At 46.6% G+C, this 21,562-nt stretch overlaps 1 protein-coding gene across 6 annotated transcripts in view; it reads left to right on the plus strand.

The window, feature by feature from the left end:
* Positions 1-21,562, plus strand: part of LOC117512537 (metabotropic glutamate receptor 7-like) — a 343,778-nt gene that overhangs the window by 189,189 nt on the left and 133,027 nt on the right. For all 6 annotated transcript variants that reach the window (XM_034172646.1, XM_034172642.1, XM_034172644.1 and 3 more), the window contains one exon: positions 8,479-8,633. In XM_034172646.1, coding sequence (XP_034028537.1) covers positions 8,479-8,633 — 155 coding nt within the window. The remainder of the gene's footprint in view (positions 1-8,478; positions 8,634-21,562) is intronic.

The following is a 21,562-nucleotide window of genomic DNA, read 5'->3' on the forward strand; positions in this document are numbered from 1 at the left end:
GGCTCATTTACATTTTGAGCGAAGCCAACTGAGTCTAATAATAGATTAAATGCAGTGTTGAGGCTGTCATTCTCAGCATCTATGTGGATGTTAAAATCACCCACTATAATTATCTTATCTGAGCTAAGCACTAAGTCAGACAAAAGGTCTGAAAAATCACAAAGAAACTCACAGTAACGACCAAGTGGACGATAGATAATAACAAATAAAACTGGTTTTTGAGACTTCCAATTTGGATGGACAAGACTAAGAGTCAAGCTTTCAAATGAATTAAAGCTCTGTCTGGGTCTTTGATTAATTAATAAGCTAGAGTGGAAGATTGCTGCTAATCCTCCGCCTCGGCCCGTAGTTCGAGCATTCTGACAGTTAGTGTGACTCGGGGGTGTTGACTCATTTAAACTAACATATTCATCCTGCTGTAACCAGGTTTCTGTAAGGCAGAATAAATCAATATGTTGATCAATTATTATATCATTTACTAACAGGGACTTAGAATAAGCCACATTTAACTTTTCTTTTTTAACTTTTCTTTTCCACATTTTACTTATCTGTATAAAAGACACCTGTCCACACATTTAAAACCAAAACCCTGAACTCCCATGGTGCATTGCGGCACAATGTCCAAATACTTACAAATACAAATATTTTTGAGAATTTTTTTTTTTTTTGAGAAATTCGCTATTTTAGCTCATTTCTCAAAAAAATATTTATCCTATCAATTTTCCATTTTTGTAGCATTACCATGCATACCAAATGGAAAATATCAGCTTTCCCTGGTTTGTACGTGATCAAAGCCATAGCCACGCACACAGAGGCCACTTGGCTATTACAACCCCTGGCAAAAATTATGGAATCACCGGCCTCAGAGGATGTTCATTCAGTTGTTTAATTTTGTAGAAAAAAAGCAGATCACAGACATGACACAAAACTAAAGTCATTTCAAATGGCAACTTTCTGGCTTTAAGAAACACTATAAGAAATCAAGAAAAAAAGATTGTGGCAGTCAGTAACGGTTACTTTTGTAGACCAAGCAGAGGAAAAAAATATGGAATCACTCAATTCTGAGGAAAAAATTATGGAATCACCCTGTAAATTTTCATCCCCCAAATTAACACCTGCATCAAATCAGATCTGCTCATTGACATTGACCCTATGTGTCTTTTTGCAAGGAATGTTTTTGCAGTTTTTGCTCTATGGCAAGATGCATTATCATCTTGAAAAATGATTTCATCATCCCCAAACATCCTTTCAATTGTCCAAAATATCAACATAAACTTGTGCATTTATTGACGATGTAATGACAGCCATCTCCCCAGTGCCTTTACCTGACATGCAGCCCCATATCATCAATGACTGTGGAAATTTACATGTTCTCTTCAGGCAGTCATCTTTATAAATCTCATTGGAACGGCACCAAACAAAAGTTCCAGCATCATCACCTTGCCCAATGCAGATTCGAGATTCATCACTGAATATGACTTTCATCCAGTCATCCACAGTCCACAATTGCTTTTCCTTAGCCCATTGTAACCTTGTTTTTTTCTGTTTAGGTGTTAATGATGCCTTTCGTTTAGCTTTTCTGTATGTAAATCCCATTTCCTTTAGGCGATTTCTTACAGTTCGGTCACAGACGTTGACTCCAGTTTCCTCCCATTCGTTCCTCATTTGTTTTGTTGTACATTTTTTGATTTTTGAGACATATTGCTTTAAGTTTTCTGTCTTGACGCTTTGATGTCTTCCTTGGTCTACCAGTATGTTTGCCTTTAACAACCTTCCCATGTTGTTTGTATTTGGTCCAGAGTTTAGACACAGCTGACTGTGAACAACCAACATCTTTTGCAACATTGTGTGATGATTTACTCTCTTTTAAGAGTTTGATAATCCTCTCCTTTGTTTCAATTGACATCTCTCGTGTTGGAGCCATGATTCATGTCAGTCCACTTGGTGCAACAGCTCTCCAAGGTGTGTTCACTCCTTTTTAGATGCAGACTAACGAGCAGATCTGATATGATGCAGGTGTTAGTTTTGGGGATGAAAATTTACAGGGTGATTCCATAATTTTTTCCTCAGAATTGAGTGATTCCATATTTTTCCTCTGCTTGGTGTTGGGAAAGTGTAGGAACACGGACCCACAACAGGGGGCGCAAATGAATGGACAATGGAGGTAGCCAAATAACAACACTTTACTGTTGTGACAAAAAGCACAACAAACACAACAGATTACAACAATAGACAAGAAGTCAATTCACACAATGTGTTACGTGGGCAGGCTCGAAGATAAGAGACGTCTGTCCAAAGCAGAACCGGAACCACACGATTTCCTCCGCCACCGAACCCCGGGAATACTGGAGCCGCCAAGTCCCGAACTCCCAGGTGGCCACTGCCTCTGCGTGTCGGATCTGGTACTGCTGGCGAGGAACAAAAACAGTTAAAGGTGGGTGCGTGTGCACCCAGCAACCCGTATGGCGGGAAAACCACCTCCTCCTCTCGTCGGAAGAATGTCTGCTATTTCACGCACAAAAATAACAAAGTGTTAATGTTAACAAAAGACAACACAGTCGGCTGAGAACATTACCTTCAAGGTAGAGCGATATCTCGGCAAAGAGGTGGAGATGTCGTCCTGCTGATATACCACTGCTGATCAGATGATTGGTGACAGCTGTCATAGGCGATAAGTGACAGCTGTCACCCCGGCTGCTCCTGTGAGGCGGCAGCGCCCTCTGGTGCCTGGAGCCCGCACTCCAGACAGGGCGCCCTCTGGTGGTGATGGGCCAGCAGTACCTCCTCTTCAGCGGCCCACACAACAGGACCCCCCCCCCCCCCTCACCAGGCTTGTCTGGGTGGCGGCGGTAGAAATCGGCCAGGAGGGCCGGGTCCAGGATGAAGCTCCTCTTCACCCAGGAGCGTTCTTCGGGTCCGTACCCCTCCCAGTCCACCAAATACTGGAAGCCCCGGCCCATCCTACGGACATCCAAGAGCCGGCGCACAGTCCAAGCCGGCTCGCCATCGATGATCCGGGCAGGAGGCGGCGCCGGACCCGGAGTACAGAGGGGCGAGGTGTGATGTGGCTTTATCCGGGACACATGGAAAACAGGATGGATCCGCAGTGAGACCGGAAGCTGAAGCCTCACTGCGGCTGGACTGATGACCTTAAGGATCCTGAAGGGACCGATGTAACGGTCCTGTAGTTTGGGGGAGTCCACTTTCAGGGGACTGTCCTTGGTGGACAACCACACCTCCTGCCCTGGCCGATACGCAGGGGCCGGGGTCCGCCGACGGTCTGCATGGGCTTTTGCCCTCGTCCGGGCCTTTAGCAAAGCAGAACGGGCGGCGCGCCACACCCGACGGCACTTCCGCAGGTGGGCCTGGACCGAGGGCACACCGACCTCTCCCTCAACCACCGGAAACAACGGGGGCTGATACCCCAGACACACCTCAAAAGGGGAGAGGCCGGTGGCTGAAGACACCTGGCTGTTATGGGCATACTCGATCCAGGCCAAATGGGTACTCCAGGCCGCCGGGTGCGCGGCCGTCACGCAGCGCAGGGCCTGTTCCACCTCCTGATTGACCCGTTCTGCTTGCCTGTTGGTCTGAGGATGATACCCGGACGAGAGACTCACCGTGGCCCCCAGTTCCCGGCAGAAGCTCCTCCAGACTTGCGAGGAGAACTGGGGACCGCGATCGGAGATGATGTCTGTTGGAATCCCATGCAGCCGGACGACGTGGTGGACCAGGAGGTCCGCTGTCTCCTGGGCAGTCGGGAGCTTCGGGAGGGCCACGAAGTGGGCCGCCTTGGAGAATCGGTCCACTATCGTGAGGATGGTGGTGTTGCCCTGGGACGGCGGGAGGCCCGTGACAAAATCCAGGCCGATGTGGGACCAGGGGCGATGAGGCACAGGCAGTGGCTGGAGCAGTCCCGATGCCCTGCGGTGGTCAGCCTTGCCCCTGGCGCAGGTGGTGCAGGCCTGGATATAATCCCGGACGTCGGCCTCCAGGGGCGCCCACCAGAAGCGCTGCCGGACAACTGCCACGGTCCTACGCACCCCTGGATGACAGGAGAACTTGGAGCCATGACAGAAGTCCAGGACTGCAGCCCTGGCCTCTGGTGGGACGTAAAGTTTGTTCTTCGGCCCAGTTCCGGGATCCGGGCTCCGTGCCAGGACCTCCCGGACGGTTTTCTCTACGTCCCAGGTGAGGGTGGCCACGATAGCAGACTCCGGGATGATAGGTTCCGGTGGATCCGACAACTCCGTTTTGACTTCGTCTTCATGCACCCGGGACAAGGCATCCGATCTCTGGTTTTTGGTCCCGGGACGGTAGGTGATCCGGAAGTCAAAACGGCCGAAGAACAGTGACCAGCGGGCTTGCCTGGGGTTCAGCTGCTTGGCGGTCCTGATATACTCCAGGTTCCGGTGGTCAGTGAAAACCATGAATGGCACAGACGATCCCTCCAACAGATGTCTCCAATCTTCAAGAGCCTCTTTCACCGCAAGGAGTTCTCGATTGCCGACGTCATAGTTCCGTTCGGCCGGGGTCAACCTGCGGGAAAAATAGGCACATGGGTGAAGGACCTTATCGGCCTTTCCGCTCTGGGATAGCACGGCTCCTATCCCTGAGTCCGAGCGGTCCACTTCAACCACAAACTGGCGACTAGGATCGGGCTGCACCAGAACAGGTGCAGACGAGAAGCGCCGTTTCAACTCCTTGAACGCGGCATCGCACCGATCCGACCAGGTGAAGGGGACTTTTGGAGAGGTCAGGGCTGTCAGGGGGCTAACTACCTGACTGTAGCCCTTAATGAACCTCCTGTAGAAATTTGCAAAGCCAAGGAACTGTTGCAGCTTCCTACGGCTGGTGGGTTGGGGCCAGTCTCTCACCGCCGCAACCTTTGCTGGATCAGGAGCGACGGAGTTGGGGGAGATGATAAACCCCAGGAAGGACAAAGAGGTGCGGTGAAACTCACACTTCTCGCCCTTCACAAACAGCCGGTTCTCCAACAACCGCTGCAGGACCTGACGTACATGCCGGACATAAGTCTCAGGATCCGGAGAAAAGATGAGTATATCGTCTAGATATACGAAGACGAATCGGTGCAGGAAATCCCGCAAGACATCATTAACTAATGCTTGGAACGTCGCGGGGGCGTTTGTGAGGCCGAACGGCATGACCAGGTACTCAAAGTGACCTAAGGGGGTGTTAAATGCCGTCTTCCACTCGTCTCCCTTCCGGATCCGAACCAGGTGATACGCATTTCTAAAATCTAGCTTAGTGAATATCTGGGCTCCATGCAGGGGCGTGAACACTGAATCCAACAAGGGCAACGGGTATCGATTACGAACCGTGATTTCGTTCAGCCCCCTATAATCAATGCATGGACGAAGTCCGCCGTCTTTTTTACCCACAAAAAAGAAACCTGCACCCATCGGGGAGGTGGAATTCCAGATCAACCCGGCGGCTAAAGAGTCCCGGATGTAGGTCTCCATTGATTCGCGCTCAGGTCGTGAGAGGTTGTACAGCCTGCTGGACGGGAACTCAACGCCTGGAACCAAATCAATGGCACAATCGTACGGACGGTGGGGGGGAAGGGTGAGCGCCAGATCCTTACTGAACACATCCACAAGGTCATGGTACTCCCCCGGCACCGTCCCAAGATTGGGCGGGACTCTGACTTCCTCCTTAGCCTGGGAACCGGGAGGAACCGAGGAACCTAAACATACCCGATGGCAGGTTTAGCTCCACTGAACCACCACCCCAGACGGCCAATCAATCCGGGGATTGTGTTTTAACATCCAAGGGAACCCGAGAATCACACGGGAGGTGGCAGGAGTCACAAAAAACTCGATCTCCTCCCGGTGGTTCCCTGACACCACCAGAGTTAATGGTGGTGCCTTATGTGTGATTAGAGGGAGTAGGGAGCCATCTAGTGCCCGCACCTGCACAGGCGAGGTAAGTGCCACCAGAGGGAGCCCTGCCTCCCTGGCCCATCTGCTGTCTAACAGATTCCCTTCAGAGCCCGTGTCCACCAGTGCTGGGGCCTTCAGGGTTAAATCCTCATAAAGGATTGTAACTGGGAGTCGTGTCGCGATATGGGTATGTCCCACGTGAATGTTTTGGCCCACCCCTAACCCAGTTTCTAGGGGCGGGCGTTGGTGTTTAACTGCTCGGGGCAGTTCCTCACTTGATGCTCTATTGAGCCACAAACAAAGCACGCTCCGCGGACCAGCCTCCTCTGTCTATCTGGTGGCCTAAATGTGGCCCTGCTCGTGTCCATAGCTTCATCAGCAGGGGGAGCTGTAACCACACGGAGCGTAGAGGCCGTGGAGTGTGGGGAGGGCGGAACTCGGTCGGAACCGGAAGGGAGAGGGACGGCGCGTGCCCGGCCACGCCCTTCGTCTCGCTCCCGACGGCGTTCTTCTAACCGATTGTCTAATCGTATAACGAGATCAATAAGCCCGTCTAAATCCTGCGGTTCGTCCTTGGCCACCAGGTGCTCCTTCAGGACCAACGACAGTCCGTTTACGAAGGCGGCACGGAGGGCAGTGCTATTCCAGCCGGACCTCGCAGCCGCGATGCGGAAGTCGACTGCATAAGCAGCTGCGCTCCGTCGCCCCTGTCTCATTGACAGCAGCATGGCTGAAGTGGTCTCTCCTCTATTTGGGTGATCGAACACTGTTCTGAATTCCCTCACAAACCCATCATATGTCAGAAGGAGCTGTGAATTTTGCTCCCAGAGCGCTGTAGCCCAAGCGCGTGCCTCACCGCGAAGCAGATTAATCACATAAGCTATCCTACTAGCATCAGTCGCGTACATGACGGGACGTTGTGCGAAGACGAGCGAACACTGCATAAGAAAGTCCGCGCACGTCTCCACACAACCCCCGTACGGCTCTGGAGGGCTTATGTATGCTTCAGGGGAAGGTGGGAGGGGTCGTTGAACGACCTGTAGAACATCACTGTTGCGCACAGGATCGACAGGAGGGGGAGCCGCAGCAGCGCCCTGAGGGCGCGCTTCCACCTGCGCGGTGAGAGCCTCCACCCTGCGGTTAAGGAGGACGTTCTGCTCGGTCATTAGATCCAACCGAGCCGTAAAAGCGGTGAGGATTCGCTGCAACTCACCGATCATTCCTCCTGCAGACGCCTGTGCGCTCTGCTCTTCCATTGGCCGTTCAACAGCCGGTTGACGCCCCTCGGGGTCCATGACGTTGCCCGAGATATCCTGTTGGGAAAGTGTAGGAACACGGACCCACAACAGGGGACGCAAATGAACGGACAATGGAGGTAGCCAAATAACAACACTTTACTGTTGTGACAAAAAGCACAACAAACACAACAGATTACAACAATATACAAGAAGTCAATTCACACAATGTGTCGCGTGGGCAGGCTCGAAGATAAGAGACGTCTGTCCAACTGCCTCCGCGTGTCGGATCTGGTACTGCTGGCGAGGAACAAAAACAGTTAAAGGTGGGTGCGTGTGCACCCAGCAACCCGTATGGCGGGAAAACCACCTCCTCCTCTCGTCGGAAGAATGTCTGCTATTTCACGCACAAAAATAACAAAGTGTTAATGTTGACAAAAGACAACACAGTCGGCTGAGGACAGTACCTTCAAGGTAGAGCGATATCTCGGCAAGGAGGTGGAGATGTTGTCCTGCTGATATACCACTGCTGATCAGATGATTGGTGACAGCTGTCATAGGCGATAAGTGACAGCTGTCACCCCGGCTGCTCCTGTGAGGCGGCAGCGCCCTCTGGTGCCTGGAGCCCGCACTCCAGACAGGGCGCCCTCTGGTGGTGATGGGCCAGCAGTACCTCCTCTTCAGCGGCCCACACAACACTTGGTCTAAAAAAGTAACCGTTACTGACTGCCACAATCTTTTTTCTTGATTTCTTATAGTGTTTCTTAAAGCCAGAAAGTTGCCATTTGAAATGACTTTAGTTTTGTGTCATGTCTGTGATCTGCTTTTTTTCTACAAAATTAAACAACTGAATGAACATCCTCCGAGGCTGGTGATTCCATAATTTTTGCCAGGGGTTGTATAATAAAGAAGTTGCAGGTTTGTAGCCCAGTTTGTTACATGGCACTTATCTAATATATGTCAGAATGCCAGCTTTCAGATCTGTGCTGTTGTTACCCCAAGGGAAGTACAGTATGAGGAGATACCGATATTTGTCACATCCCACAGATTTCTCTTTATTGAGCGTGTTGTTTAAATATGTGCTCAAGATTTGGCAGAGGTATGTGCGATCAGAGCACTTCCAATTGTAAAGTACATGGAGAATCTCTATCAGATGGAAAAGTGCTACAGAAATGTAGTCCTTTTTAAATGTTAAAGGTTCTCCACATAAAAGGAACAAAAAAGTTAATTTTGTTCAACATTGTTACCACAGCAAATGTGATCAGTGCTCGCTGTGCCTTTGTGGGAGGTACACACTTCTCTTCTCTGCTCTCCTGATTCAGATGTTTGGGTCCTTACAGGGGAGTTCTCAACGCTACCAAGAGAGCAAATCAAGTTGGCCACTTCTTGTGGATTGGATCTGACAGCTGGGGGGCCAAGAGCAGCCCGATCCAACAGCTTGAGGATGTAGCAGTGGGAGCAATCACCATACTGCCCAAACGCTCCTCCATTAGCGGTATGCACTCACCGTCACACCCACACAACGCTCGCTTTTTTTTTGGGGGGGGGGGGGGGGGGGGGGGGGGGTTGGTAATTCTTCAGCAGTTACTCATGATGTTGCACTTTTGCACACATTTAAGTGAATTATTAAAGCAAAGTATAAACTAGGAAAACGTACAATGATGTGTGTGTTTTTTGGCCCATTCCAAAATGTATTTTTAAAATACTGACTTTCCTGCCTTCTGTCTGATTTGTCTTACTTGCCAGTTTTTTTTTTCTCCGCAGGAGTTTCATGAACTAACTGTCAGTCAAGTGACAGCTTGTTGTTCCATTTTAAACTGGTTGTACACCACAAAACATAATTTGGCTTGGATTTTGTGAATTTTGTTCATCATAATGACTACAGGGAGTTTTAACAGTTTCACATTATCATTCACATGGAGTTTGACTGTGAGCAATTTCAGGCAGCCAACTGGAGTTATTCTGCCATGCACAGCACCAGCTGTGGCTCAAGTGATTCAACCTTGTCCATAGAGCTGCTGGTTCGATCCCTGTTACACCTGATAGTCCTGTTTCTGTATTTGAGGAAGACATTCAACACAAAGTGCCTTGGTGTCCACAGTATGCATGCACATGCAAATGTGAGTTTTTACTAAGTGAAATACACCCAAAAAGTACTTGGAAACATAACTTAGAGCTCAACTAAAATGCACCAATATATTCTGTAAGACATACACTATGTTATATTTTCATATTACTCATATTTTCATATTAATTCTGTAATATACAGTGGGGCCAAAAAGTATTTAGTCAGTCCCTGATTGTGCAAGTTCTCCTACTTAGAAAGATGAGAAAGGTCTGTAATTTTCAACATAGGTACACTTCAACAGTGAGAGACAAAATGAGAAAAAAAAAATCCAGAAAATCACATTGTAGGATTTTTAAATAATTTATTTGTAAATTATTGGAATTGGAATTAAATTGGAAAATAAGTATTTGGTCACCCACAAACAAGCAAGATTTCTGGCTCTCACAGACCTGTAACTTCTTCTTTAAGAAGCTCTTCTGTTCGCCACCTGTTACCTGTATTAATGGCACCTGTTTGAATTTATCTGTATAAAAGACACCTGTCCACAGCCTCAAACAGTCAGACTCCAAACTCAGCCATGGCCAAGACCAAAGAGCTGTTGAAGGACATCAGGAAGAAAATTGTAAATCTGCACCAGGCTGGGAAGAGTGAATCTACAACAGTCAAGCAGGTTGGTGTGAATAAATCAACTGTGGGAGCAATTGTAAGAAAATGGAAGACATACAAGACCATTGATAATCTCCCTCGATCTGTGGCTCCACGCAAGATGTCATCCCATGGGGTCAAAATGATCATGAGAACAGTGAACAAAAATCCCAGAACTACACAGTGGGACCTGATGAATGACCTGCAGAGACCTGGGACCAAAGTAACAAAGGGCTACACACTACGCAGAGAGGGACTCAAAGCTCGCAGTGCCAGGCGTGTCCCCCTGCTTAAGTCAGTACATGCCCAGGCCCGTCTGAAATTTGCCAGAAAGCACATGGATGATCCAGAAGAGGAATGGGAGAATATCATGTGGTCAGATGAAACCAAAATACAACATTTTGGTAAAACTCAGCTTGTCATGTTTGAAGAAGAATGCTAAGTTGCTTTCCAAGAACACCATATCTACTGTGAAGCATGGGGGTGGAAACATCATGCTTTGGGGTTGTTTTTCTGCAAAGGGGACAGGGCGACTGATCTGTGTTAAGGGAAGAATGAATGGGGCCATGTATCGTGAGATTTTAAGCCAAAACCTCCTTCCATCAGTGAGAACATTGAAGATGCAACATTGCTGGGTCTTCCAGTATGACAATGATCCCAAACACACCGCTCAGGCAATGAAGGCGTGGCTCCGTAAAAAGCATTTCAATGTCCTGGAGTGGCCGAGCCAGTCTCCAGACCTCAACCCCATAGAAAATTTGTTGAGGGAGTTGAAAGTCCATGTTGCCCAGCGACAGCCCCAAACCATCACTGCTCTAGAGGAGATCTGCATGGAGGAATGGGCCAAAATACCAGCTACAGTATGTGCAAACCTGGTGAAGACTTACAGGAAACATTTGACCTCTGTCATTGCCAACAAAGATTATGTTACAAAGTATTGAGTTGAATTTTTGTTACTGACCAAATACTTATTTTTCACCATAATTTACAAATAAATTCTTTAAAAATCCTACAATGTGATTTTCTGGATTTTTTCTTTTTTGTCTCTCATAATTGAAGTGTATCTATGTTGAAAATTACAAACCTCTCTCGTCTTTCTAAGTAGGAGAACTTGCACAATCAGGGGCTGACTAAATACTTTTTGGCCCCACTGTATGTTGAGAATGTATGTGTTGTGTGGGCCGCTGAAGAGGAGGTACTGCTGGCCCACCACCACCAGAGGGCGCCCGGCCTGGAGTGCGGGCTCCAGGCACCAGAGGGCGCTGCCGCCTCACAGGAGCAGCCAGGGTGACAGCTGATGCTCATCATCTTTGACAGCTGTCACCATTCATCAGGATCAGTGTTGGTATATCAGCCAGACGACATCTCCACCTCTTTGCCGAGATATCGTTCTACCTTGAAGGTAACGCACCTCAGCTGACTGTGAGACAGTATCCTTTTGTTACTTGAGCGTTGTATTGTGAACTACTTTGCCAACGAGAGGTGGAGGTAGCTTTCCTGCCATACGGATTGCTGGGTGCAAACGCGCCCTCATTTAACTGCTTTTTGTTCCTCGCCAGCAGTACCAGATCCGACACGCGGAGGCAGTGGCCACCTGGGGGTTCGGGACTTGGCGGCTCCAGTATTCCCGGGTTCTGGTGGCGGAGGAAATCGTGTGGTTCCGGTTCTGCTTTGGACAGGTGTCTCCTATCTTCGAGCCTGCCCACACGACACCTTTGTGATTTGCCTCCTGTTTAGTGTTGTAATCTGTTGTATTCGTTGTGCACATTCGCAACAGTAAATTGTTGTTATTTGACCTACTCCATTGTCCGTTCATTTGCGCCCCCTGTTGTGGGTCTGTGTACCTACACTTTCACAACAGGATATCTCGGCCAGCGTCATGGATCCTGAGGGGCGTCAACCGGCTGTTGAACGGCCAATGGAAGAACAGGGCGCACAGGCGTCCGCAGGAGGGGTGATCGGTGAGTTGCAGCGGATCCTCACCGCTTTCACGACTCGGTTGGATTTGATGACCGAGCAGAACGTCCTCCTGAACCGCAGGGTGGAGGCTCTCGCCGCGCAGGTGGAAGCGCGCCCTCCGGGCGCCACTGCGGCTCTCCCTCCCGTCGACCCTGTGCGTAACAGTGACGTTCCACTACATAAGCCCCCCAGAGCCGTACGGAGGCTGTGTGGAGACGTGCGCGGATTTCCTTATGCAGTGTTCGCTCGTCTTCGCACAGCGTCCCGTCATGTACGCGACTGATGCTAGCAAAGTAGCTTATGTGATAAATCTGCTTCGTGGCGAGGCACGCGCTTGGGCTACAGCGCTCTGGGAGCAAAATTCACGGCTCCTTCAGACATATGATGGGTTTGTGAGGGAGTTCAGAACAGTGTTCGATCACCCAAATAGAGGAGAGACCGCTTCGGCCGTGCTACTGTCAATGAGACAGGGGCGCCGGAGCGCAGCTGCCTATGCAGTCGACTTCCGCATCGCGGCTGCGAGGTCAGGCTGGAATAGCACTGCCCTCCGTGCCGCCTTTGTAAACGGACTGTCATTGGTTCTAAAGGAGCACCTGGTGGCTAAGGATGAACCGCGGGATTTAGATGGGCTTATCGATCTCGTCATACGATTAGACAATCGGTTGGAAGAACGCCGTCGGGAACGAGACGAAGGGCGTGGCCGGGCACGCGCCGTCCCTCTCCCTTCCGGTTCCGATCGCGTTCCACCCTCCCCACACTCCACGGCCCCTGTGCCTCGTGTGGTTACAACTCCCCCTGCTGACGAAGCTATGGACACGAGCAGGGCCACATTTAGAGCACCAAATAGACAGAGGAGGTTGGACCGCGGGGCGTGTTTTGTTTGTGGCTCGATAGAGCATCAATTGAGAGACTGCCCCGAGCGGTTAAACACCAATGCCCGCCCCTAGAGACTGGGCTAGGCGTAGGCCGAGACATTCACGTGGGACACACCCACATTGCCACACGACTCCCAGTTACAATCCTTTATGAGGATTCAACCCTGAAGGCCCCAGCACTGGTGGACACGGGCTCTGAAGGGAATTTGCTAGACAGCAAATGGGCCAGGGAGATAGGGCTCCCTCTGGTGGCGCTTACCTCGCCTGTGCAGGTGCGGGGCACTAGATGGCTCCCTACTCCCTCCAATCACTCACAAGACACCACCAGTAACCCTGGTGGTGTCGGGAAATCACCGGGAGGAGATCGAGTTTTTTGTGACTCCGGCCACCTCCCGTGTGATTTTAGGGTTCCCCTGGATGTTGAAACACAATCCCCGGATCGATTGGCCGTCCGGGGTAGTGGTTCAGTGGAGTGAGACCTGCCATCGGGTATGTTTAGGTTCCTCGGTTCCTCCCGGTTCCCAGGCCAGGGAGGAGGTCAGAGCCCCGCCCAATCTAGGGACAGTGCCGGTGCAGTACCATGACCTTGCGGAGGTGTTTCGCAAGGATCTGGTGCTCACCCTTCCCCCGCACCACCCGTATGATTGTGCCATTGATTTGGTTCCAGGCGTTGAGTTCCCGTCCAGTAGGCTGTACAACCTCTCACGACCTGAGCGCGAATCAATGGAGACCTACATCCGGGACTCTTTGGCTGCCGGGTTGATCCGGAATTCCACCTCCCCGATGGGTGCGGGTTTCTTTTTTGTGGGAAAAAAGGATGGCGGACTCCGTCCATGCATCGATTACAGGGGGCTGAACGAAATCACGGTTCGTAACCGATACCCCTTACCCTTGTTGGATTCTGTGTTCACGCCCCTGCATGGAGCCAAGATATTCACCAAGCTTGATCTTAGGAATGCGTATCACCTGGTTCGGATCCGGAAGGGAGACGAGTGGAAGACGGCATTTAACACCCCGTTAGGTCACTTTGAGTACCTGGTCATGCCATTCGGTCTTACAAACGCTCCCGCGACGTTCCAAGCATTAGTTAATGACGTTTTGCGGGACTTCCTGCACCGATTCGTCTTCGTATATCTGGACGATATACTCATCTTTTCTCCGGATCCTGAGACTCATGTTCGGCATGTACGTCAGGTCCTGCAGCGGTTGTTGGAGAACCGGCTGTTTGTGAAGGGCGAGAAGTGCGAGTTTCACCGCACTTCTTTGTCCTTCCTGGGGTTTATCATTTCCCCTAACTCCGTCGCTCCTGATCCGGCCAAGGTTGCGGCGGTGAGAGACTGGCCCCAACCCACTAGCCGTAGGAAGCTGCAACAGTTCCTCGGCTTTGCTAATTTCTACAGGAGGTTTATCAAGGGCTACAGTCAGGTAGCTAGCCCCCTGACAGCCCTGACCTCACCAAAAGTCCCCTTCACCTGGTCGGATCGTTGCGATGCCGCGTTCAAGGAGTTGAAACGGCGCTTCTCGTCTGCACCTGTTCTGGTGCAGCCCGATCCTAGTCGCCAGTTGGTGGTTGAAGTGGACACCTCGGACTCAGGGATAGGAGCTGTGCTCTCCCAGTAACAGCATTGAAGATGGGTCAAAATGCTTATTTTCCTCACTATATATATATATATATATATATATATATATATATATATATATATATATATATAAAAAGTATAGAACACATCATTATTCTCAGTAAATATATTTCTAATGGTGCTACCAACATGAAATTTTCAACAAATATCCGTAACAACCCAAGTAATCCACACATGTAAAGTAATCAAACCAAAGATATCCATAAATTAATCTATGTGCAATAATGTGAAAGGACACAGGAAAATGTATTGAACACCTGAAGAAAGGGAGGTGCAAAAAGGAATGGAATGCCAAGTCACCATGTGAAATCTATCAGTAATATAATATAGCCTACAAAAAGGTGTCTCATTACCAACGTGTCACACATGAAACATTTCATGATGGGTAAAAGCAAAGAGCTCTCTTAAGATCTTCAGAACCTTATTGTTGCAAAACATACTGTTGTCGTTAGTTACAGAAAGATTTTTTAAACTTCTGAATGTTCCAGTGAGCACTGTTGTGGCTATAATCTGGAAGTGGAAAGAACATCATTTCACCATGAACCAGCCTTTACCAGGTGCTTCTCAGAGATATCTGACAAAGGACTGAAAAGAATTATCAGAAGAGTCGTCCAAGAGTCAAGGGACACTTGTGGAGAGCTTCAGAAAGACCAGGAATTAACAAGTACAAATGTTTCAAAGAAAACAAATGAGTAATGCACTTAACCACCATGGCCTGCATGCACGCTCACCACACAAGGCTCCATTGCTTAGTGAGAAGTTTGGTCGAAGTGCGCATGAAGCAGGAATCATGCAAAATGTGTAAAATCGTCCCTGCCTCCAACGCCTCGTACACCTGTTGCTGCAAATATTTGTGCACACCAGAGGTTGAAAGACAAAGTGTTCAATATGCAAACCCATCGAACCCTCTTGCAGCAGGTGTCGGCCAAATTCCAGCTGACACGCACGAACATCTAACACTGCTCGTGTGGCACTTAGAAAATGTGTGGCCATTTGCACTCTTGGCACGACAACAGTCTGCAGACAATCACTGTCGTGCTGGCAGTGAAATTTGTCTGCCCACTGAAGCGGCTATGGAGATCTATCATTCTGGACATCTCAGCTGAACAACATGTACTGTGTTTGGATAGACATGGACTAACAACTGCCCACTGTGACATGCATGTCTGTTTGCTGTCATCACGTAGACATAAATAAAAACATATATCGCGGTGGTGATATATGCTGTGGGCTGCAGCGTGTGCGCGCTCCCTCACTGCAGCCCATTGACACGCTCCCCGCAGGCTGAAACAGACCGTCAGATCAGAACACGCAGTGGCCGATCTGACTTTCATACCACCCGCACGAGCTCTGTCCCATATGACGCGGTGTCAGTTCTGCTGCGCTGTCCACAAGACACACGTGTCAGGCAGGATACGTGCGGTGTGGCTGGACACGTGCCAACAGATGTGGACATGAGAAGAGCGAACTGCTTCTCATTCATGTTATTTCATGACTGTATGTCTGTGACCATGGGTCATCTACAGAGGAATAGATGGATCATATTTGTATTGCCCGCTTCATAAGAGGGATTCAGTATAAAATGCTATGTTTTCTATGGTGTATGTTTTTTTTTTTTTTAAATACATCTATCTCTTTGTTGATTTCAGGCATTTTCTCGCACCATTTACAGGCCAGTGATGCGTGCTTAAGTTTTGGGCTGGCAATTAGTAAAGTGCAGGTGCGAATCCTGTGGGTGGTATGTTTTTTTATTCCTCACCAGAGGCACGATGTGGTTCCACAGGTGCTAGTTGTTTTTTATTTTTTATTTATTCCACATCAGTGACGCAATGTGGTTCCACAGGCACCAGCTAGTTTTTATTTTTTATTTATTCCACATCAGCGGTGCAATGCGGTGCACCTCACACTGTGTTCCTGCTCGAAAGACACCATCGCATGCGTGAACCCTCGCACCGGGAGTGTGCACACCTGCCCGTTGGCACGATGTTTCGTGGTGTGCGAATTCGAACTTTTTTGCGCTGTTTTGCCAGTTTCGACCAAATTTCGCACTATGTGTGAAGGGATCTTTAAGAAAAAGCATGTTGAAGCTTGTTTAAAGTTTGCTACAAAACATTTAGAAAAGCCTGTGAAATCCTGGGAGAATATAGTGTGGTCAGATGAGACCAAAATTGAACTGTTTGAATGTCATAATCAGTGGTGGGCACTGTTCAGCTAATCCGATAACAGGTAATTAATGAGGCTAATGTTTTTGTTAGCGGATTATCTTTTCAGATAAGTTTTAAAAGCCTCATTGGGCCAATTATCCTCTGACAAATTTAGTTCCGATAACTTTTAGACCGCTAACATTTTTTTTAAAATAGGTAGTAACTTGAAAAGCATTTATAATCTCTTTTGCACCTGTCTGCTATGTATTTTGCAGTTGTGAGGTAGCTAAGGGGAGCAGAGTCCAACTGCATCCCAGCAGAAAAGGGAAGCAATGGGAAGCAAGTTTCACTCATGGTTTTGCTTTATAAATACAATTATTCCGGATAAAATAACTACATTAATGCAAACTCTTAAAATGTATGAAGTGGATATATAACACATACCTGTTAATTTTAAAATAATGCACTAATTCTTAAGATTTGAACATTAACACACACGTGTAAAAACTAACACAAGTGAATCAATGTAATGTGTGCTGGTGTTTACAAATAAATGTAAAATATGTCATTTTTTTTCATTTGTGTAAAAAAAAAAAAGCATTTGCAAAGCTGAAAAGTCTGTTAAATTGTCATTCAGTCCGTGTGATATAACCGGCATCAAAATGCATAGAACACCACCATCTACTGGCTACGGTTATATCACAGTGTTGTCGACCGCAGGATTTTAAAATTATCTATAGCTTTCCAAAACCTGAGAGACCCCACACATGGAGATAAAAACAAATCATAGATCTGACAGGTTTAGTTAGTTGTACAGTGTGTGGTGTGCAGCTACACGGTAAAAACAGCACAATTATTTATTTATTTTTACTACCTAATGTTCTTGGCATTTTTTCCACACAAAGTTAAACAGTGTTGATTAAGGTGTGTGTGTGTGTGTGTGTCTCTGTGTGTGCCTGTGCGTGTGTGTGTATTTTTTATGAACTGCAGTGAGAAAGTGTCAGACATTGCATGCAGCCATATTCAATAAAAATATTAATGTGGGCTACTTTGTGTGTTCAGCTATATGTGTGTATAAGTGGTCTGTAAGACTGTTTATTTTTTTAATGATCTGTCAGCCTTGTTCACTGTATTCTTCTCAAAAGCACCGCGTTCAGTATGAGCAAAGTTTACCAGCTGACTATATCACCAGCCAAACTAAGAGCAAGCAAACTGTTAAAAAACAAAAAACCTGACCGGAGTGGAGGCAGTAACTGACGCGACACAAGCCGTTTTCAGCTCTGTCTTTTCAAATGCACCACGTATGATATGAAATAAGTTCACCAAGTAACTTTAAACATCATACAAACCGAAACAGAGGCAAGCTGAAGAAAACTTAAGGGTAGAGAGCAACGTGAGGTAGAGTCAAGCCAAGCACAGAGAGAGAGATCCTGTCTGTGTCTGTGTGAGAGTGGGACACAGGTCTGGCTGCAGAGAAACGTGTCTGTGTAGGGAGGGGTGGGCGCTATGTGTGACTGGCCAATCACAGAGCATGAAGACAGTCAGTTAGCCAATGAGGATTTTCCTTCAGCACGAGCACAGATATTGACGAGTTTTACTCATATTGTGGTCGTAGTCGTCAAAAATGCTTTATCCGTACCGGATACTCGTCTGAAACAAGTATCCAGCTCAACCCTACTGGAAGACATACACAAGATGTTTGATAATATTTCATGTAACTCTGAGTAACTAAATAACTCTGAATAACTCATTATGTATTCATCCTGCAGAAGGGGGAGAAATATATCAAAAATTCACATGTAAATAGAACCCAATTGTCATTTTAATTATCATCAAAGTAGAAATTCATCACACATTTATTTTTATCAGGTTTTCATTCTTTTAAATGCTTTTATGATGCATTAAATGTCTAAAACAGTTACTGTTGATGATGTTAATAAATTTTCTGAAAGGTTTTACTGCAGCAACTTACATTTTGCTTTTACTCCCTACCTCAGATATGTGGGTGTAGTCATTCTTTGTGGTCCAAAGCAGTTGATTTTCCAACCAATTACTGAGAGAAATCCTAGCAATATAAAATCAATGCTGTTAAAAGTGAGGCCAGAAAAAAACATCAGTCACTGGTCACTGGTGAATTTCTTACTGTTAAATTTTGACATAATTATTATTTTTTTGAATGATTTCTATCATTACATTTACAGCAGGGGTTCAATATGCTTGTTTTACTTGCCTCAGGGTGGATTCCTTCTTTAAATTACAGCTGAAATAAATCCACCAGAAAGCGACGGAAAGCAAATCTAGCCATTGAACATTCTTAGCATGAACCATTTCTTTTAAGTTGTGCGCAGTGTCATGATCCTAATAATGGCTCATCGTTGCGTGTGAGGAAATTTGAAGTTTTATGAAGCTTTTCTTACAGTAATTAGTGGAGGTCTAGTCAGGGCAATGTACACTCTGGTGGGAGAAAGAATATTATTAATCCCCCAAGCATCATTGATAGTCATTTGAAAATGAAAATCAGCTGAGTCATTCTTTTCTGATTAGCCTTTGTCAAGTCTGTGGCTTAGCTGATATTAGGAGATAAAATGGGAGTTTGTGGAGAGTGTAAATCTCACATTCATTCATTAATTTGCTATACTCCATTATTTCAATTAAAAGCCACTGGAGCCGATCCCAGCAGTCATTTGGAGAGAGTAGGGGTACACTCGGGTCCCACCGCTATATCGCAGGGCCACATATAGGCAGACAAACACAGTCACACTCACACCAGTGGCCAGTTTTATCTTTCCAGTTCACCTAACCTGCATGTCTTTAGAAGTGTGAGGAAGCCGGAGTACCAGGAGGGAACCCACGCAATCACTGAGAGAACATCCAAACCCCATACAGAACTGACCAGGAAATAAGCAAACTTAAAACCTTCTTGCTGTGAGTTAACAGCATTAAGCACTAAGCCACCATGCTGCCCATAATCTCTGTGTTTCCATAATCCTTTAATTTATTAATTTATTTTTTGTATCGTGCACCCACCCTGTGGAATAGTCTTCCTGCGACCGTGAGGCAGTCGGAGTCCGTGGACATTTTTAAGTCAAGACTGAAAACCTACTTTTATTCTCTTTCTTATGAATAGTTTTTATTTTTTTTTTAAATCTGTTTTATTCTTTTACTTCTGTCTTTAATTATGTATTTGAATTTTTTTATGCATTTTTAATTATTTATTTTAATTTTATGTTGAATTGTTTCATGTAAGGCGCCTTGAGACGGCTTTTGCTGTGATTTGGCGCATTATAAGCTAATTAAATTGAAATTGAATTGAATTATTTATTTTTTTTTAGAAAAAAGTGCTATGAAAGGCATTTTAAAAATTAATATTGCAGCTGACAGCTATTTTCTAAATATTTCCTAGCTTACAGCCCCTTCACACATAGTGCAAAGTTTGGTTGACGTCTGGTCGATTAAGGCGAAACAGTGGATAACAGCTTGAAATTAGCGCACGATGAAACATCGCACTGACAAGCAGGCATGCACGAACCTGGTGCGAGAGTTCATGCACATGCCAGTGTCCATCAAGCAGGAGCAGTGCCAGGTGCAGCACATGGTGCCACTTATGTGGAAGAAATAAAAGCCAGCTGGTATGTGTGGAACCACGTCACACTGCTTATGTGGAATAAATAAAAAAATAAAAACCAGCCGGTACCTGTGGGACCACAGCTTGTGTGGAATAATTAAAAAAAAGAAAAAGAAGAAAAAACAACACACCACCTGGGACATGAACCTTTCAAAAGCACTAATCCCCAGTGAGAGACCTTACCACTGAGCTAAGGAGCTATTACTTGAAAGCTGTGGGAAGCCGCCTCATATCAGGAAGGACATGGAAGTATTACAAAAAAAAAAAAAATTAAATTCCACACCATATAAAAACACCACATTTATCAAGCGAGCAATACAAATATGATCCGTCTGTTCCTCTGGTGATGACCCATGGTCACAGATATACAGTCATGACATGAATGACTTGAATGAGAAGCAGTGTGCTCTGATTATGTCCACATCTACTGGTCAGGTGCGTCCAGTCAGCCGACATGTGTGTCTTGTGGACGGCGCGCCGCAGCACAGACACCGTGTCATGTGGAACAGAACTCACGTGGGTGATGTGACGGTCAGATCGCCAGCTGCGTGTTCTGACCTGACGGTCAATTTCAACCTGGGGGGGGTGTTAGTGTCTGCTTCATGCACGCTTGCTTGCTGCAGCTTGTCGCCACCACAGCGATACATGTTTTTATTTATGTCCACATAAATACAACAATCAGACACACGCACATCACAGTGGACACACACACACGGTTACCACTCTACTTTAAAAATAGTGGGAGGGAAAATAGTATGCAGAGTGAAAGATGCTACACCACCTTAACTGAAGGGATAAAGAAATAACTCCTATTTAAGCCGTGAGGCCTTCTGGTGCCGGTGCTTATCTATGGATTCTAAAGGTGTCACAGATCACAAAACCCAAGATTAAGATAATATGGTTTTTAAACCATGGATCAGATCATTTTCGGATCAGAAAACAAAACAAAAACAAATTTCACTTTGCTTTCCATTTAAAAACAACAACAACAACAAAAAATAACTTAATGAGCAATGAAAACAAGGAGCTTCTGCCCGTGGTCCTAAATGAAAATAAACAAAGTGACCAATGCTTTTCATATATTAAAATAAAATACTTGTTTGTTGTATTAAATTACCATATGAATATCATCAGTGAATTTAAATTATCCTTTGTTAAAATCATGAAAAGAAAAAAGTAATGGCGCAAAGCTGATCGAAGTGTATAGCTTCAAATTCTTTTTCAAAATGATGAGAATGTTTTCATTGTCTAGTGAGAGAGTAAAAATAATCATTTCATTTACAACCATTTCGGGATAAATCCATTAGTCCGTCCACTCTGATCCGAATTCATGTATTTCATCATAAGTTCAAGTGAACTAAAGCTCTTCAAAAGTATGCGATATACAGTAGTGTTCACAATAATAGTAGTGCTATGTGACTAAAAAGATTACTCCAGGTTTGAGTATATTTCTTATTGTTACATGGGA

The sequence above is a fragment of the Thalassophryne amazonica genome, chromosome 6 (genome assembly GCF_902500255.1).
Source record: "Thalassophryne amazonica chromosome 6, fThaAma1.1, whole genome shotgun sequence".
Classification (NCBI taxonomy): Eukaryota; Metazoa; Chordata; class Actinopteri; order Batrachoidiformes; family Batrachoididae; genus Thalassophryne; species Thalassophryne amazonica.